Genomic DNA, 16,574 nt, shown 5'->3' on the forward strand with positions numbered 1-16,574 from the left:
TCACAAAACCTACACCTTCCCTTTAGAACCATAGTTGTAACTTTCCATCATTTCTCCTGTTTTTGTATCCCTAGAGTGCTTTCTCAGTGGCTGCCCTGCTTTTATCTTCCAGATGGAACAACCCCTTGCATAAAGAGCTTCATAGTGTATTTAAAACACTCCAGCTATGCTTTGCTGTTTGTAAGTAAGATTGCAAGTGAAAAAGTAAGATAACATTGCAGATTGAAAAGTAAGCATAACAATCAGTTAATGATTAATGACTTAGTTCAATCATTCCTCTTTAGGAACAGTATACAGATTTTACTCATGTTAGATGTTATGCATATGGCCTTGTTCACAAAGGCAAAATCATTATAGAAACTGGATCTACCAGAGTTTAAAATCAGATTTAAATAGTTAAGGACAGTGACCAAGAAATCCTCCCACATTTTCTTGGCAGACCTTTTCAGGGTATCTAGAAAGAAAAAACAAACCAAACCCAAACGAACAAACACTGAAACAATGATGGTAGAATCTCAGCCTCATTCTATCTGAGCAAGTTTTACAGGGTGGGGATACTGCTGGAACTAAGGTCACCCATATTTTATTTTGAACTAAAATCATATGAAATGCTGCAATGCTCCAATAGTATATGTGAAGCTGAAACTGGATTTTTAAGTCTGTACTTTGGCATGCTTTGAATTACATATTAATTTAGAGGTCAGTTTTAGTCCCTTATGTTTGAATACACTAGCTATAATATATGACAGTTTTAAAAAACAAGCATGGAGGTAGTGCTCAAAAATAAAGAGCCTATTTCAGCTACAACACAGCCCTCCAAAAAACCAGAAAAAACCCAAATGGGATTTTCTTCTTTATCCAATTATTAGGGAATGCATTTTTTACAGGTCTGACTAGTTTCTCATTTGCCTTCATGTCCCAAGTTCTGCTGAATTACTGAACTTCCAAGCGAGACATCCACTTAGACAGTAACATTTGCCAGCTCAAAACAGCTCAAAGCATAAGTTAGCATGATACCCTGTGTCATCCATTGGCAAGTAAGATCTTAGGACAGCAGCATATAAAGCTGATGTGCAGTAAATCTTACATCTTTGACTTAAATAATTGCCAGGTAGGAGCAATAGTTTTTTAGTAGTCTGATTAAGGCATTGCTTTCTGAAATGGACAGTTGTTTTCACAGGTTCACAGAATTCTGAGGTTGGATGAGACCTCAGGAGGTCTCTCACCTCACCTCCTGCTCAGGGCAAGTCCAGCTCCGAGGTCAGCCCAGGTTACTCAGCATCTTATCCAGTGATGTCTTGAAAACCTTCAAAGAATGGAGACACTGAGTCTCCCCAGACAGCCTGCTTCCTCTCAAAGGGGCAGGAAAAGGTAAAATGCTTCATACCAATAATGCAAGAGATAAAAGACATTTGAATTGGAAGTAAACTTTAATATCTCAAGGTGACCTTTTTATACTCATTACTCATTGAAGTTGTATATCAATATAAACTAATCAGTGTGAATCACAACTACAAATTCATTTGTGATGTCAAGGCCACACACTGCTTCCCTTGTCCCCATTAAAAGAATGTAAAACTAAAGTGGATAAATCAAGAAGTAGTATTATATTAGCTCTAAGACAGCCATGCAAGTAGTGTCAGCAAATAATGGCTATCTTGATACTAATTTATTAGGTCTTTATATGTAAACTATACATAATTGTTGTTTGACTGTCATTTCCAAGACAGCAATGAAAAAAAAGATCATTTATGGAAGAGTAGATTTATCCCAAAAGATAACAACAGCTATCTGCATCTACTTCTTATACCAAAAGCTACGCCAGCAGTTGTCAATCTGCCCCAAGTAACCGTTACATTCTGTATATATATATATTCTAACACAGCTACCATACTTCAATGTGAAGAATGCCTGTTCTGGGATTCAGAAGGTCTATCCTTAGTTTTGGGATTAATACAAATGAATTATGAGCTTCTTAAATGCACAGCCTTCAGTTTAAATAAAGTATGCACATACTAACCATTTTGTGAAAATATGCCTTCTGCCTATTTGGGCAGCCTTATTTTAAAGATTTTCTATGATGATAAACTGCTTCTGAAAGGTTTCAACAGATCTACCACTTTTATGACTCTGATTTAAAAGCTCATGACACTATGATTCATATATTAATATTGGGTTCCAAAGTTTTTAGATGACTCCAGGTAGGGTCTTATAACTAATTCAGAATAGACTAGCAGCTTTCTCAGTGTTCAAGTCTGTGCTTTTCTTCACCCAGTCAGGCAGCTTCACAGAATAATTAAAAAAAACCACCCCCAAAGCAAACAAAAGACCCCCACCCTGAAATAAGGCTATTTCTTAAAACTGGAAAATTAGTAGTTTTGACATTTTGAAAGTGTGATGTGTTCTTTAGACTTTCCCTTACATCCACCTATTTACGATACTCAGAAATTGTCAGTGAGTAGAATGGTTTTTACTCAAGCCTTTCTAATCATGCATGTGCAGTAAAATTAATCTGATTAAGCTTTTACCAATGGAGTCCTAAAACTGACAGATGCAATGCATCTGTGATTTTATCTTTCTGCATTCCTCCAAAAATTATTCTTTAAAAGGAAGTTTTATCTTTTCTGATTGTTTTTCTTGAAGGAGAAAAACTAAGATCCTGTGTGACAGCAATGCTAATCTCAATGAAATATGCATATACTGCAGAAATAAAAAGTATTACATGCAGAACTACTACTACATGCAGGCTTCAGAGTGCTATTATTAGCTACTACATATAATTCTCACTGAAGGCAGTAGAATACCAAGGCAATCTCTTATGCAGGTAAGTGAAAATATACCTCTAATAGCAAGAGAGGTATATGGGTCCTAATATATAGACTGATAAAACATGAAGATGTCTTCTCTTCAGCCAGAGTAGTCACCAAGGCTTCAATCCAATTTCATCTTCTGACTGATGGATACACTGCAGTACTCAACTGAGAGAAACCCTAAAACTGAGTATTTTCTGTAGCTCAGATATTCACAGTTACCTTTGCTTAGGCAGCGAGGGATTTTCCCTGGTTATAAGAGACTTTTAATGGTCTCCTGCAACAACCATGTAGAACCCTCTTCTCACAGAGGTTAAGTGATCATTCCAACTGTCTGAAAGAGATTCGTTACTAAAACAAACGGTGGATGAACTAGTACTGGTGATATTTATGAGCTTAATCGTACCACATGTACTGAATAAAAAGCAACGTAAGAATTAATTCTGAAAATCAGTGAGTACTCTCCCAAGCCATAGGACAAGAGAAAACAGCATTAAGTTGCACCAGGGGAGGTTTAGATAGCATTTTTGGATAAATTTCTTCACTGAGAAAGACCCTTCTTCACTCTTGAGAAAGATCATTATACTTCTTGATGTATAGTTTTGGAAGGTGTCCCTGTCCATGGCAGAGGACTTGGAACCAGGTTATTTTTAAGGTCCCTTCCAACCCAAACCATTCTATGACTCCTTTTCATATCAAGAAAAGAAAGACGTGGATAATTATAATCTCAAATGTCTTGCTGATTCAGCTTTTCATTCTTTCTGAAGAGTGTGTTCAAATAATGACTCTCAAAATGGCTTTCTCCTCTGTTAGTCTTGACAAAGTGTTAATGAAAGCAGTGAAAAGGCTTAGCAGTGAAACAATACAGCAGCATTCTCTCTCTCTAGTGATAGATGCTACCTTTCTCTATCAGTGGTCTTTCGTTAAGTCATGATGAAAAGCATGATAAAAGAAAGTCTGTGATTCCTGTGACCCTGTTTTCACCAAGAAAAAAAAAAAAAAAGTCTGTCCTTCTCACCAGTGTCACTAGACAAATATTTTCATCTTAGGATGGCAAAACCAGCACAAACCAACCAAATTAAACACCTTTGTTCCAAAAGGCTATTTTGGTCACATATCTTAAATCTAAAGCTTAGGTGTTTCCTAGCTCAGTTTTAATGTGAAAGATAAGCAAGAAGGCTGTTCCTTTAAACACGTCATGCTTTCAGTGGTCCCTGCCAAAGCCAATCTCTTAAGAAGGTGAAAACCTTAAATAACAGACAGTAATACAGAATAAAAACAAATTAAAAGAAGAGAGCTTTACAGATATACCTAGACTGAGATGAGATAGCAGATGAAATAGTGGAAGCTGCTACTGACAAGTTCTTGGACCCATGATAAGGCTTAGGTTGTGAGAGAGAGCTGGGGGCTGCAGGCACTCTGCAGAAGACACAGTAAAAGCATGAAAGCAAGTACAAAATAATTTCAGAGGGGCAAAGATAGTGACATCAGAATCAAGCTTCGTTGGAGTTCAGATACAGGAGGACTGCTGCATAGTTACCAGGAGCAGGTTTTCTGTAGACTTACAGAATAGCACAAACACATTCCTACAGAACACAAGACAAAATGCACATCATGTAAAAATCTTAAAAACAGAGTCTATTGATTACTCAGAAAGACAGTACTTCAGGACAGGACTTTTGTCAATGATACATGTTTTGATCTGCAGGATCTGAAGATGTTTGAGCCTGAATTTAAGCTAGACTTTTTAATATGAAAGTAGTAGTAGACAATTCTCCTATTTAAAACACCAAGTCATCAGCATGATTAGTTTAGTAGAGGCATTTCCTTTTGAAGCACATATTAGGCAATCCATTTTCTTCATGTTACAGTTTCAACTGAGGGCTAAAAATTATTTAAACGATGTCATTAGTTCACATGAAAGTGCCTTACAGCGCAGTCTTAAGTACAGAATAATACCTTATTCAAACCTCTTTTGCTGGCTGGATGATTGCTTTTCTTGCACTGAAATAAAAACACTGGAGTCTGGTAGGTCACAGTTTGGTAAAATTGATTAAAGTGTCAAACTAGTTTGTATATGTAAATAATTTCACTCAACTGGAAAAATTAAACAAGAAATAGAGCTGAGAGAACATTTCCAATCCCATTCACACAAATGGAAGCTATGACAGAGTGCACCTCAGATCTCAATTATTTAGAGTAGTTTACAATTCTACTTGCGTTTTTCCTTGGATTTTTAAAGCTTGCTACATCTTTTAGGGATGCTCACGCGGAAGAAAAAAAAAGGGGGGGGGGGGGAAATTCACTCTTAGTATCCAAAATTATTGTAACGTAAGTGACAGCAATATAAACTCCACACATTTCTTCACAGACTGCCTTGACAGCTTTTAATATACAACTCTAACACCCCGCACTATAAGTGTTCTGAATACACACCTCTTTGGAACTCACTTTAGCTCTAGGGCTAAATCTCATTAGGGAAAAGAGAGCAGAGAAATCTAACAGAAATTACTTAATACCTTACAAAGCAAGTTAAACATCATGTGTGTAGTTTTACGGACGTGCTGCTCATTGTCCACCATGTTTTACTGACTTCTGCTATGATATGGAAGCTGAATCACAGGAGAAAATAACATTTTCTAATTCGGCATTTCATGCCATACTGCAGAAACACTATTAAAAGAACCCTTATTCACTGTAACTATTATGAGGAGCTGTTTTAGTTTTATTACAAGTGGTGAAAAAAGAATTCTAGTTTTAACCCTTGCCTTGCTTTCTGAGAATGTAAGCTGTATTGCAGACTTAAAGCTACATTTTTAGGGAAGTTTTACTTTGCAAAGTTTTTGTAACATGAACAACGTGCTTCAAAATAAGAAAACATACTAGAATAGATAAAAGCATATAAAATAGATTACAGCTTTTACATACTACATTCTTAAGTTAAGAATGTGTATGCAGCATTTGCAGAGCCATACAGGGATATATTTGCAAAAGGACAGAGCAATGAAGCATTACCTTTGGAAGGAGGACGAGAAAGACTCTTGCACTACTGAGGTGGTTGCTGGTGGCATCATCAGACAGGCTGTATTTTGAGCAGTAGCAGCAGGCTGATGGGCTGAAGCATGTGGTGCAGGAGCAGAGGCAGAACTGGTAGACACCGGAGCATGCTCAACAGGGGTACTAATTAGAGTTAAATTAAATAAAACAAGAAGCATCTTAAAAGGTGCATATTTAAATGTAAAGCTACTATGTTTGAACCTGCAAACATAGTAGCAGGCTGTGTTACCAAGGGGAAAGCACAACTACGCAAAGAAAGAAAAAAATAAGACATTTGTTAGGCCCTCTCAGATGTGCAGTTAAGAGTAATGCAGTTTTGGTGCTGCTTGACTGAAATTTATCCCAGGTGTTACTCAATGCTTAAGTCCTGCTTCCACTGAAGCCAGTGGTATTCCCACATATTCCTGTGGCATACATACTTCAATGGTTGCAAAGCCTCTGTCACAAATTCTGAGCTCAGGTAAACTTCATCCAGTATTTACTCCTGGAGCTGAAGCTTATGTTAGGAGTAAACTTTTTAATTAGGTGAAGAAAAGCAATTTACAGGGTATTATCACAGTCCTATATCACCATGTTTCCTGCAAGTTCTGGTAGTCTAGGAATCCAGTCAGCACAATTTTGTGTTGGGTTCAGTCAGTTTTGTGCAATACAAGTAGCAGAAAGATGTTTAGTAGAGTCAATCTCTGACCTAGATTCACCTTACATTACACTGGACAACCCATCAGACAATAAGATGCCTTTTCATACACAGAAGACTATGCAAATGGTAAGATGTGGAATAAAGTTTTACTACACCAGTTTTAAAATCACTTGGGTGATGAGCATGAGTTTTATCCTTGTGGTGCTCCTGTGTTATTGTGGCACAGATAACATGGAGCAGAGAAATATTAATGTCTAATTATTTCTCTATTTGATTGCAAAATAGATTAATTGAAATTAATAATAAAAATTCTGTGGTTATTCTAGTAACCTACTGAAGTACCAGTGTCTTTCATCACCTGCTATCAGAGCACCCAGTGCTTATTGACATATTTCAGCCTTAGAGCCTCACTCGAATTTGAAAGTATTAATCATCTTACAGACAGACAAATGGGGCAAAGTTATCCATTAGAGTTTTACAAGATAGTTTCGTCAAAGCCATCCACTGCTAAGAAATGAACCAATCTTTTGGGAGATTCTGTTTACTGTCTTCCACTAGCTCTTATATCAAATGAAAAAAAAATAAAAATTATTAAGTGGACTTACAAGAATCAAGTTCTTTGCTGACTGTTTCAATAAAATTAATATCAACAAAAGAACAATAATATGTACCTTCGTTTTTCACTTGCCAATAAACCTAATAAAAACCACTAGCTCATTTAAAACTGAAAGGGGAAAGGGAAAGATAAAAATAAGAAACAAAAGACAAAAGCTTTATTTTATGTTTAGGCAGCTTTTACTGTGGATTTTTAAAATTATTATCCATAGAACAAATAAGACACTGAAAAATAACTAATTGCAATTTGATTTTCTAGATTATTGCATACTATTTTGAGGCACAGACCTCAGAGGCAATGTAAGCATGTGCCCCCAGGCACAAGGGATGTTTTCTTGATGCCATATTACTGTGCTGTAATCTTCCCCAGTAGTTATCCTAATAATTTTTTTTCTATAATCAGGGCATTACTGTACATAACATAGTTGTCTTGTCCACAAGCTGTGGTATAAGAACATAATGGATATATTTTTACTTCTTTTGTCCAGACTTTTAAGTATATTGCCACATCTCTGAGTTCTTACAAATGACTCCTTTGTGATCATTGATGGTGATGAAATTCGGCAATTCTCTTGTGCTGTGTACAAAGAATAGCCAAAATATTCCTTCCTGAGCACAGTATCAAATAACAGAAGAAAGCTCAGAGTTCCATGACTGGTTTTCAGCCAAACCCTACCTCTCAAACATTATTCCTCTCAGCTTTTTTCCTGTGAAAATATTTCCTCTGTCTTTTAGCCATTCTATCTAATGTTTTCTTTGGCTTCTCTCAGAAGCATGGATTCAAGAAGTTATACTCCTCAGGACACAGAATGACTGCTTGGTAATTCAGAATTTGTGACACCCCTTGTTCTTCAAGGGACTGTCCCATTTCTCTTGCTCTCCTTTCCTCCACTTTCTTGTATGCTTTAGTAGTCTAAATGATGGTCTTTTATTTCAACTGAGCATTTTACTGTTTGATTAGCTGAAATGGAAGCATGGTTGTTATGCCTACCAATTTCAAAGCTGAAGGCAACCCATGACAAAAGCAGAAAAGTTATTTTCTTCCTTGTGAGTTTCATCTTCTATTATATACGTAACAAGCGAGCTCCTGAAAATACTCATCCTGTTCGCAATTCTGCTTTTCAAATCATTACACCAAAAGTTTTGCAACAGTTCTGCAAAAGTTTGCCCATCATGATATGCATCTGAAATTCAGATCAGTTCTTCCACCTTGATGCACCAGCATTATGATGCAAATTCTTCTGCTTAGCTCATACAGTATCAATTGCATAGACTACATAGCAGCGTAGCTGTATATTATACATCACAGCTGTGGATCACAGGCAAGTCCGTGACCAAGCTTTAATACATTAAAAGGGTGTTGGGTTAGAATTTAGTACTTACATATCTTTGATTTGACAAACAGGGAACAACTGAAACTATACTGCACATTAAAAAGGACCCTAATATATGTCCTAAGAACAAATACAAACTAGGAGTTCACATATTTTGTGTTTATTTTCACTGATGTAAACTGGAATTTGCTACAGATTTTGAAAGAATAAAGACTTGATACCTTGAACAGAAGAAAACAGTAAAGTTACTTAATCATTATAACGATCTCCAAAATGTTACGCAAAACACATACTATACAATATGTGGACATGAACCTGTGTGGAAACAGATTTGAACTAGACAAACACATATAGATGAAATAAATGCAACTAATACTGGAATACCTTATAAAATTTAAAAGAAATACAACAAATTTTCTCTTGTATGCTGTTTGTAATGGTTCTTTTATGTGATTAAAATGTTAAGAGACTTGATCACCTTCCTGCGGGGTAAAATATATTCATTAACAGAACGAGGGATTGCAACAAGTATAAATGAAGTAGTTGTAACCATAAAAATCAGAGTGATTTGGTTATAGAAATTATTTGCAGTTGGTAACTAGCTCTCAATTTTATAGAAAGACTGAGACTAATTTGACTGGGTTTAGTTTAACCACTATATATTTTAAATTATTTTATTTAGGTGTTCAAAGAAAAGAACATAACTTTTTATTCCCTCAGCTTGCTCCTGTTTTAGATTTTCAATCTAGGGTTTTTTTATCCCTTCAGGTGCAGAAGATTTTAGGAACTGATAAATGTAAATGCTATTTGATAAAATAGTTCATTTATTATAATAGCCTCATTTTTACATACGTTTCTTAATATAATTTTTCTGTACACTTTCAATCTTTATAGGTTTTTGTATTTTAAGGAAAATGAAAGCAAATGGATCTTCTCAAACATCTCCATATTTGTGGTAACAAATAAAGTGCACAATGTGAGTAAGTTAGGTGGATGAAAACAAACACATGTCTCTCCTCAGCTGATTTTCACTCAAGAAAAGGAACACAGATCAGTAGAGGTTAAGTGAATAATAATGGTTAACAATCATAATGAGAAACCACAGCAACAAATGCACTCAAATATTTAAAAAAAAATGAGTGCAGATTAACTTCTTTCCTTCAATAAAGTCCTGAATTCTGAGACTTTCTGTGCAAATAACAATCAACTGGATTATTAAAGCAGTACTTTGTCTCCTTTATGTAATTCATAGTTATTTTGAATACTCCAACAGATCTCTTAAAGAATTCAAAATATAGTGAGCAAAAATAAAAATGAATAGGCAAAAATTATTTCTTATTGTGGCATTTGTAGAATAAACTGTGTTTAGAGAAAGACATAGCATGGAAGACCTTTGCATATGAGTACAGGGATGTCTGCAGAAATACAATAAACTTCATCAGCTGCTATGTCTCTGCAGAAGGTGCTTAATGACTGTTGTCTCTATATGGTAGGTGCAATCCTTAGCAGTGCCACTTAAAGCCCACATGAACTAGAAGTTGCTGGAATTTGTAGAACTTCATCACCTGCCTTTTAAGCAATGGACATTTCCATCTGAAGGAGTTAGAGGTTGTTATTACCAAACCACTCCAAAGCTCCAAACCAGGTCAGTTATGCAGTTACACATCACAGTGTACCTTTGATGACTGGATGAAGTAAGAGGGACTTTCTGGCCAGTAGTAGTGAAACTGACCTCCCTCTGGCTTGTACCCGCTCCAAGCCTCACAGACCCCTTGGAGGTCACTGGCTTAGCATTGTCAGTTTTGGCATCCATGGTGCATGATTTAGGAGGATGCCAAATACTTGAGGTCACATACTGTGGCGCATGTGCAGTACCTGTAGGCCTGAGTAACAAAGATTACAAGGGAATTTGTAAATGAGGTATTTCTTAGGTAACAGCAGGTATTTGAGGGAGAGACAGAATTCCAGCCACAGAAGAGGCTGGTGGTTTGATAGAGAAAAGTTTGTTTGATTATGTTTAGTTTTCAGAGATACATGTGCTTACTGTCTACCATACCAAATACAGCATCATTTTAGAATGCTAATGTCTGGCCCTTTCAGACATCAGTTATTTATATGGAGGAAAGCCTTCAGCAAAAAAATTAAAAGTGCTGAACCTCATAATTGAAAAGTTAAGTCTAGGTTTAATAATGAAGACTTTATTTCTCTGTCTTCTGTTTCCTGGAAGCAGATTTATATCTTAAATATCCAGTGTCCTCTTTTTGTATCCCCAAAATTCCTTAATACCATAGGAGATCATCTCACCTCAGAGCGACAAGAGCCACTGAGGAGGGAGCCTCAAGTCCTCAACAGGACTTGCCCAGGGCTCGGAAGCTCAGCTCCCGCGAGGGGCTGACTCACAGGGGGCGGAGCCAGGAGGAGTGGCACCAGCTGGGAGTGGCTAAAAAACCTTCCCAGGGAGCGCGGCGACCAGAGCCGGCAAACAGAGAGCGTCGAGGCAGAGGGTCGAGGCAGTTTGCGCGGCAGTTCGCGCGGGCAGGCGAGCGGGCAGGGAAGCGTTCCAACCGCCTCATCGAGAGGACTCGCCTGGAGTACAGGAGGGGAAGGAGTGCTGAGGGACGTAGACGGATTGATTGACCAGATAGATCATGGTTACAACACGATCGAAAGCTGCAGTGAGTACTAATGTGGGTATCCAGACTGAGCCTTCCTGCAGACATGCAGCTGTGCAGGTCTCTGGCTGCAGCGAATGCCTGAGCCTGGCACTTGTATTGGAGGGAGCCAGTGATACTGCTTGTGTTCGCTGTGAGCAAATAACTGACCTGCTCAGGCAGGTGGCTGAACTGAGGGAGGAGGTAGAAAGGTTGAGAGCCATTAGAGAGTGTGAAAGTGAAATAGATTGGTGGAACCACACCCTAAGGCAAGGGCAGAGGGAAGTGGTTCAACAAGATATGGATCCCCTTCCCTCCTACCATCAGACAGAAGGAGAGAGCTTAATGGACAAGGATGGACGGAGGGAGGTTCCTCCTCGGAGAGGTAAGCGAAAACCCTCACAATCCCTTCCTCCCTCCCAGTTGCCCTTGAATAACAGGTACGAGGTCTTGGAAATTCAGGGCCAGGTGAATGGAGATGGTGAGGCAAATCTATCTAGTGAGTCACCCAGGGCTAGTCACTCACCCACATACCTCAGAACTTCCCCAACCAAGAAGAAAAGAAGAGTAATTGTGGTGGGTGACTCCCTTCTGAGGGGAACAGAAGGGCCCATTTGTCGACCGGATCCACCCCACAGGGAGGTCTGCTGCCTGCCTGGGGCTCGGATTAGAGATGTTAAAAAGAAGCTCTCTGAACTGGTGCAGCCGTCTGACTACTACCCACTGCTGGTTTTTCAGGTTGGCAGTGACGAAATTATTACGAGGAACGTAAGGGCAATGAAGAGAGACTACAGGGCCCTGGGACGGCTGGTTAAAGGGTCTGGAGCGCAAGTGGTGTTTGCCTCCATACCTGTTGCAAGCGAGGGTGAAGGGATATATAAGAAGACTCTGCAGGTTAATGTATGGCTACGTGACTGGTGCCAAAGACAGGGGTTTGGGTTTTTCAGTCACGGGCTGCTGTATGGGACACCTGGTTTGCTGGTGACAGGCGGGATACACCAGTCCCAGAGAAGAAAAAGGGTTTTGGGGCAGGAGTTAGCAGGGCTTATTGACAGGGCTTTAAACTAGTTAGGAAGGGGGGAGGGGATTTAACTGGGCCTGTTGGGGACAAGCCCAAGAGGAACATGCTAGGGATTGACGGATGGCGGGCTAAGGAGGACTATCAATCTCTTGTTTCACTTGTGGGAAAGGATAGCTCTTTAGACCCTGTCCCGCAGGGGAAAAAGGGTACTAGGACTGGCTCCCTGAAATGCCTGTACACCAATGCACGCAGCATGGGGAATAAACAGGAGGAGTTAGAAGTCTGTGTGCGGGCTAAAGGTTATGATCTAGTGGCGATTACAGAGACATGGTGGGACAGTTCACATGACTGGAATGTGGTCATGGATGGCTATGTCCTTTTTAGGAAAGATAGGTCAGCAAAGCGAGGTGGTGGAGTTGCTCTTTACGTGAGAGAGCAACTAGAATGTATTGAGTTCTGTCCGGGGTCGGATGAGGAGCAAGTGGAATGTCTGTGGGTACGAATCAAGGGGCTGACTGGCACGGGTGATACAGTTGTGGGGGTCTATTACAGACCTCCTGATCAGGACGAAGGAGTTGATGAGGCTTTCTACAGGCAACTGGAAGTAGCCTCGCGACTACATGCCTTAGTCGTCGTGGGGGACTTTAATTACCCCGATATTTGCTGGAAGACTCACACAGCCAGTCATTCACAGTCTAGGAGGTTCCTCGAGTGCATTGATGATAATTTCTTAATGCAAATGGTGGACGTACCAACTAGGGGAGCAGCGCTGCTAGATTTAGTGCTCGCCAACAAGGAGGGTTTGGTCGAAGTGGTGACGGTCAATGGCAGCCTTGGCTGCAGTGACCATGAGATGGTGGAGTTTAGGATCCTGTGTGGGAGGAATAGAATACCTAGCAAAGCCACAGTTCTGGATTTCCGAAGGGCCAACTTTGGCCTCTTCAGTCAACTGCTAAGGGAAGTCTCATGGGAAAGTGTACTAGGCGGTAAAGGGGCTCAAGATAGTTGGTTAGCATTCAAGGACCGCTTCTTCCAAGCTCAGGATCGGAGCGTCCCAATGAGTAGGAAGTCAAGTAAGGGATCTAGGAGACCGGCGTGGTTAAACAAGGAGCTGCTGGGCAAACTCAAGTGGAAAAGGAGAATCTATGGATTATGGAAGGAGGGGCTGGCCGCTTGGGAGGAATATAGGACAGTTGTTAGAGGATGTAGGGAGGCAATTAGGACAGCTAAGGCCTCCTTGGAACTCAATCTTGCTAGTCGGGTTAAAGACAATAGAAAGGGCTTCTTCAAATACATAGCAAATAAAACTAAAACAAGAGGCAATATAGGCCCACTGCTGAACGAAGTGGGTACCCTGGAGACAGAGGATATAAAGAAGGCAGAGGTGCTGAATGCCTTCTTTGCCTCTGTCTTTACTCCTGCAGACTCTCCCCGAGGGCCCCGGATTTCTATAGCCCCAGGAGTCAGGACAAAGGAGGAGTTTGCTTTGGTAGATGAGGATTGGGTTAGGGATCAGCTATGCAAACTGGACATCTGTAAATCGATGGGTCCGGATGGAATGCACCCACGGGTGCTGAGGGAGCTGGCGGAGGTCATTGCTAGGCCACTTTCCATCATCTTTGGTAAGTCGTGGGAAACGGGCGAGGTGCCTGAGGATTGGCGGATGGCAAAGGTCACACCAATCTATAAGAAGGGCAAGAAGGAGGACCCGGGTAATTATAGACCGGTCAGCCTTACCTCCATCCCTGGAAAGATGATGGAACAACTTATTCTTGACTCCATCACTAGGCATATCAAGGATGAGGGGGTCATTAAGAACAGCCAACATGGTTTTATGAGGGGGAAGTCATGTATGACCAACCTTATAGCCTTCTATGAGGAAGTGACTAGGTGGAGGGATGATGGTAGAGCGGTAGATGTAGTTTTTCTTGATTTCAGTAAGGCATTTGATACTGTCTCCCACAGCATCCTCATAGATAAGCTAAGGAAGTGTGGGCTTGACGGTCAAGTAGTGAGGTGGATCGAGAACTGGTTGAAAGGAAGAAGGCAGAGAGTTGTGGTCAATGGCGCAGAATCTAGCTGGAGGTCTGTGACTAGTGGAGTTCCCCAGGGGTCGGTGCTGGGACCGGTGCTGTTTAATATTTTCATCAATGACCTGGATGAGGGAACTGAGTGCACCCTCAGCAAGTTTGCTGATGACACAAAACTGGGAGGAGTGGCTGACACACCAGAGGACTGTGCTGCCATTCAGCGAGACCTGGACAGGCTGGAGAGTTGGGCGGGGAGAAACTTGATGAAATTTAACAAGGGCAAGTGTAGAGTCTTGCATCTGGGGAAGAACAACCCCATGTACCAGTACAGGTTGGGGGGTGACCTGCTGGAAAGTAGTGAAGGGGAAAGGGACCTGGGGGTCCTGGTGGATAGGAGGATGACCATGAGCCAGCAATGTGCTCTTGTGGCCAAGAAGGCAAATGGCATCTTAGGATGCATTAGAAAGGGAGTGGTTAGTAGGTCAAGAGAGGTTCTCCTCCCCCTCTACTCAGCCTTGGTGAGGCCGCATCTGGAATATTGCGTCCAGTTCTGGGCCCCTCTGTTCAAGAAGGACAGGGAATTGCTTGAAGGAGTCCAGCGCAGAGCCACAAAGATGATTAAGGGAGTGGAACATCTCCCTTATGAGGAGAGGCTGAGGGAGCTGGGTCTCTTTAGCTTGGAGAAGAGGAGACTGAGGGGTGACCTCATCAATGTTTACAAATATGTGAAGGGTAGGTGTCAGGATGATGGAGCTAGGCTTTTTTCAGTGATATCCAGTGATAGGACAAGGGGCAATGGGTGTAAACTGGAACATAGGAAGTTCCACGTTAACATCAGGAAGAACTTCTTTACTGTAAGAGTGACAGAGCACTGGAACAGGTTGCCCAGGGGGGTTGTGGAGTCTCCTACACTGGAGATATTCAAGGCCCGCCTGGACAAGTTCCTGTGTGATGTACTGTAGGTTACCCTGCTCTTGCGGGGGGGTTGGACTAGATGATCTTTTTAGGTCCCTTCCAACCCTTGGGATTCTGTGATATTGCAGACAGAGTCAGGACGAATACTGACATTTGGGGCCCCCAACATAAGAAGGGCATAGGTCTGTTGGATCAAGTCCAGAGGAGGGCTATGGAGATGCTCAGAGGGCTGGAGCACTTCTACGGAGACAGGCTGAGACATTTGGGCTTGTTCAGCCTGGAGAAGAGAAGGCTGCATGGAGACCTTAGAGCAGCTTCCAGTACCTAAAGGGAGCCTAGAAAAAAGCTGGAGAGAGACTTATTACAAGAGCCTGTAGTGACAGGACAAGGAGGAACAGCTTTAAACTGAAGGAGGGGAGATTCAGGTTAGATATTAGGATGAAGTTCTTCACTTTGAGGGGTGGTGAGGTGCTGGCACAGGTCGCCCAGAGAAGTTGACCACTGCGAAGGATGGGGCAGCTATAAGTCCAGGTTGGATGGGGCTTTGAGCAACCTGGTCTAGTGGAAGGTGTCCCTACCTATGGCAGGGGGTTTGGAACTAGGTGATCTTTAAGGTTCCTTCCAACACAAACCATTTTATGATGATTCTATGAAAGGCTTTAAGAATTAAAAAATACCTTGCGTAAAATCTGCAAACCATATTTGTAAGAATATAAAAATAAAATGTATAGCAGATCTATGATGATAATTATGGTGGAGAAAAGCTATGGCATGACAAACCATGCAAGATTAAGACACTGTAGTATGACACGAACACCAGTCATACATCAGAAATTGTTCCTGATAAAATAAAGAAAAAGAAAATAACATTGCAGTTAAGCAGCTGCATAGTCCTGTAGGTGATTTTGCACAAATAAAATTGCTGGTGGAATTGAACTGACAAAATGTTAGTTGTTTTTTTAATTTAATTTATATTCAGATGTTATACAGGAATCAAGGGGTTTATTTCATTCTTTCGACATCATTTAAAAATAAAACTAAATTTTCCATACTGTTCCAAGTGCCAGTTGCCATTGCTTGTCATAAATAACATTAATGCTTGCATTTGGATTTTAACTGTATGCAATCTTTGTTCAAATCTGAGTTGTCTTACAGAAAACCCCTAAAATAAGAAGGTGAGAATCAACAAGGCAAGAAAGGAGTGCTATAAAATTCTTTCCATGACAAACTAGAAAGAGGCACTTCTTTGCTCCATTAAACCATTGGTCAGATTCACTCAAGAAGTATCTGTGTTTCAGTACTTCTGTGTTTTAGTATATGAACTAATAAAAATAAATGTGTTTCTATATGTAACTGCAAAATGTGCTGTGATTCTTTGGGAGAAAGCAACTTTGAAATGGAAGAACTTACTTCGAGAGATATTATGCTTTGAATCGCATGACCCACTGAAGATCAATCCAGATATGCAAGAATCTGATATATAAATGTTCTTAATACACCA

General features: G+C 40.5%; 1 protein-coding gene across 7 annotated transcripts in view; it reads right to left on the bottom strand.

The window, feature by feature from the left end:
• LDB3 (LIM domain binding 3) overlaps positions 1-16,574 on the bottom strand; it is a 131,787-nt gene that overhangs the window by 23,978 nt on the left and 91,235 nt on the right. For 6 of the 7 annotated variants that reach the window (XM_065670819.1, XM_065670822.1, XM_065670826.1 and 3 more), the window contains 2 exons: positions 5,826-5,990; positions 4,122-4,229 (listed from right to left, as the gene is read on the bottom strand). In XM_065670819.1, the coding sequence (XP_065526891.1) occupies positions 4,122-4,229; positions 5,826-5,990 (273 nt within the window). The remainder of the gene's footprint in view (positions 1-4,121; positions 4,230-5,825; positions 5,991-16,574) is intronic. The other variant, XM_065670824.1, reaches the window with a different exon arrangement.

Source organism: Lathamus discolor, chromosome 3 (genome assembly GCF_037157495.1).
Source record: "Lathamus discolor isolate bLatDis1 chromosome 3, bLatDis1.hap1, whole genome shotgun sequence".
Taxonomy (NCBI): Eukaryota; Metazoa; Chordata; class Aves; order Psittaciformes; family Psittacidae; genus Lathamus; species Lathamus discolor.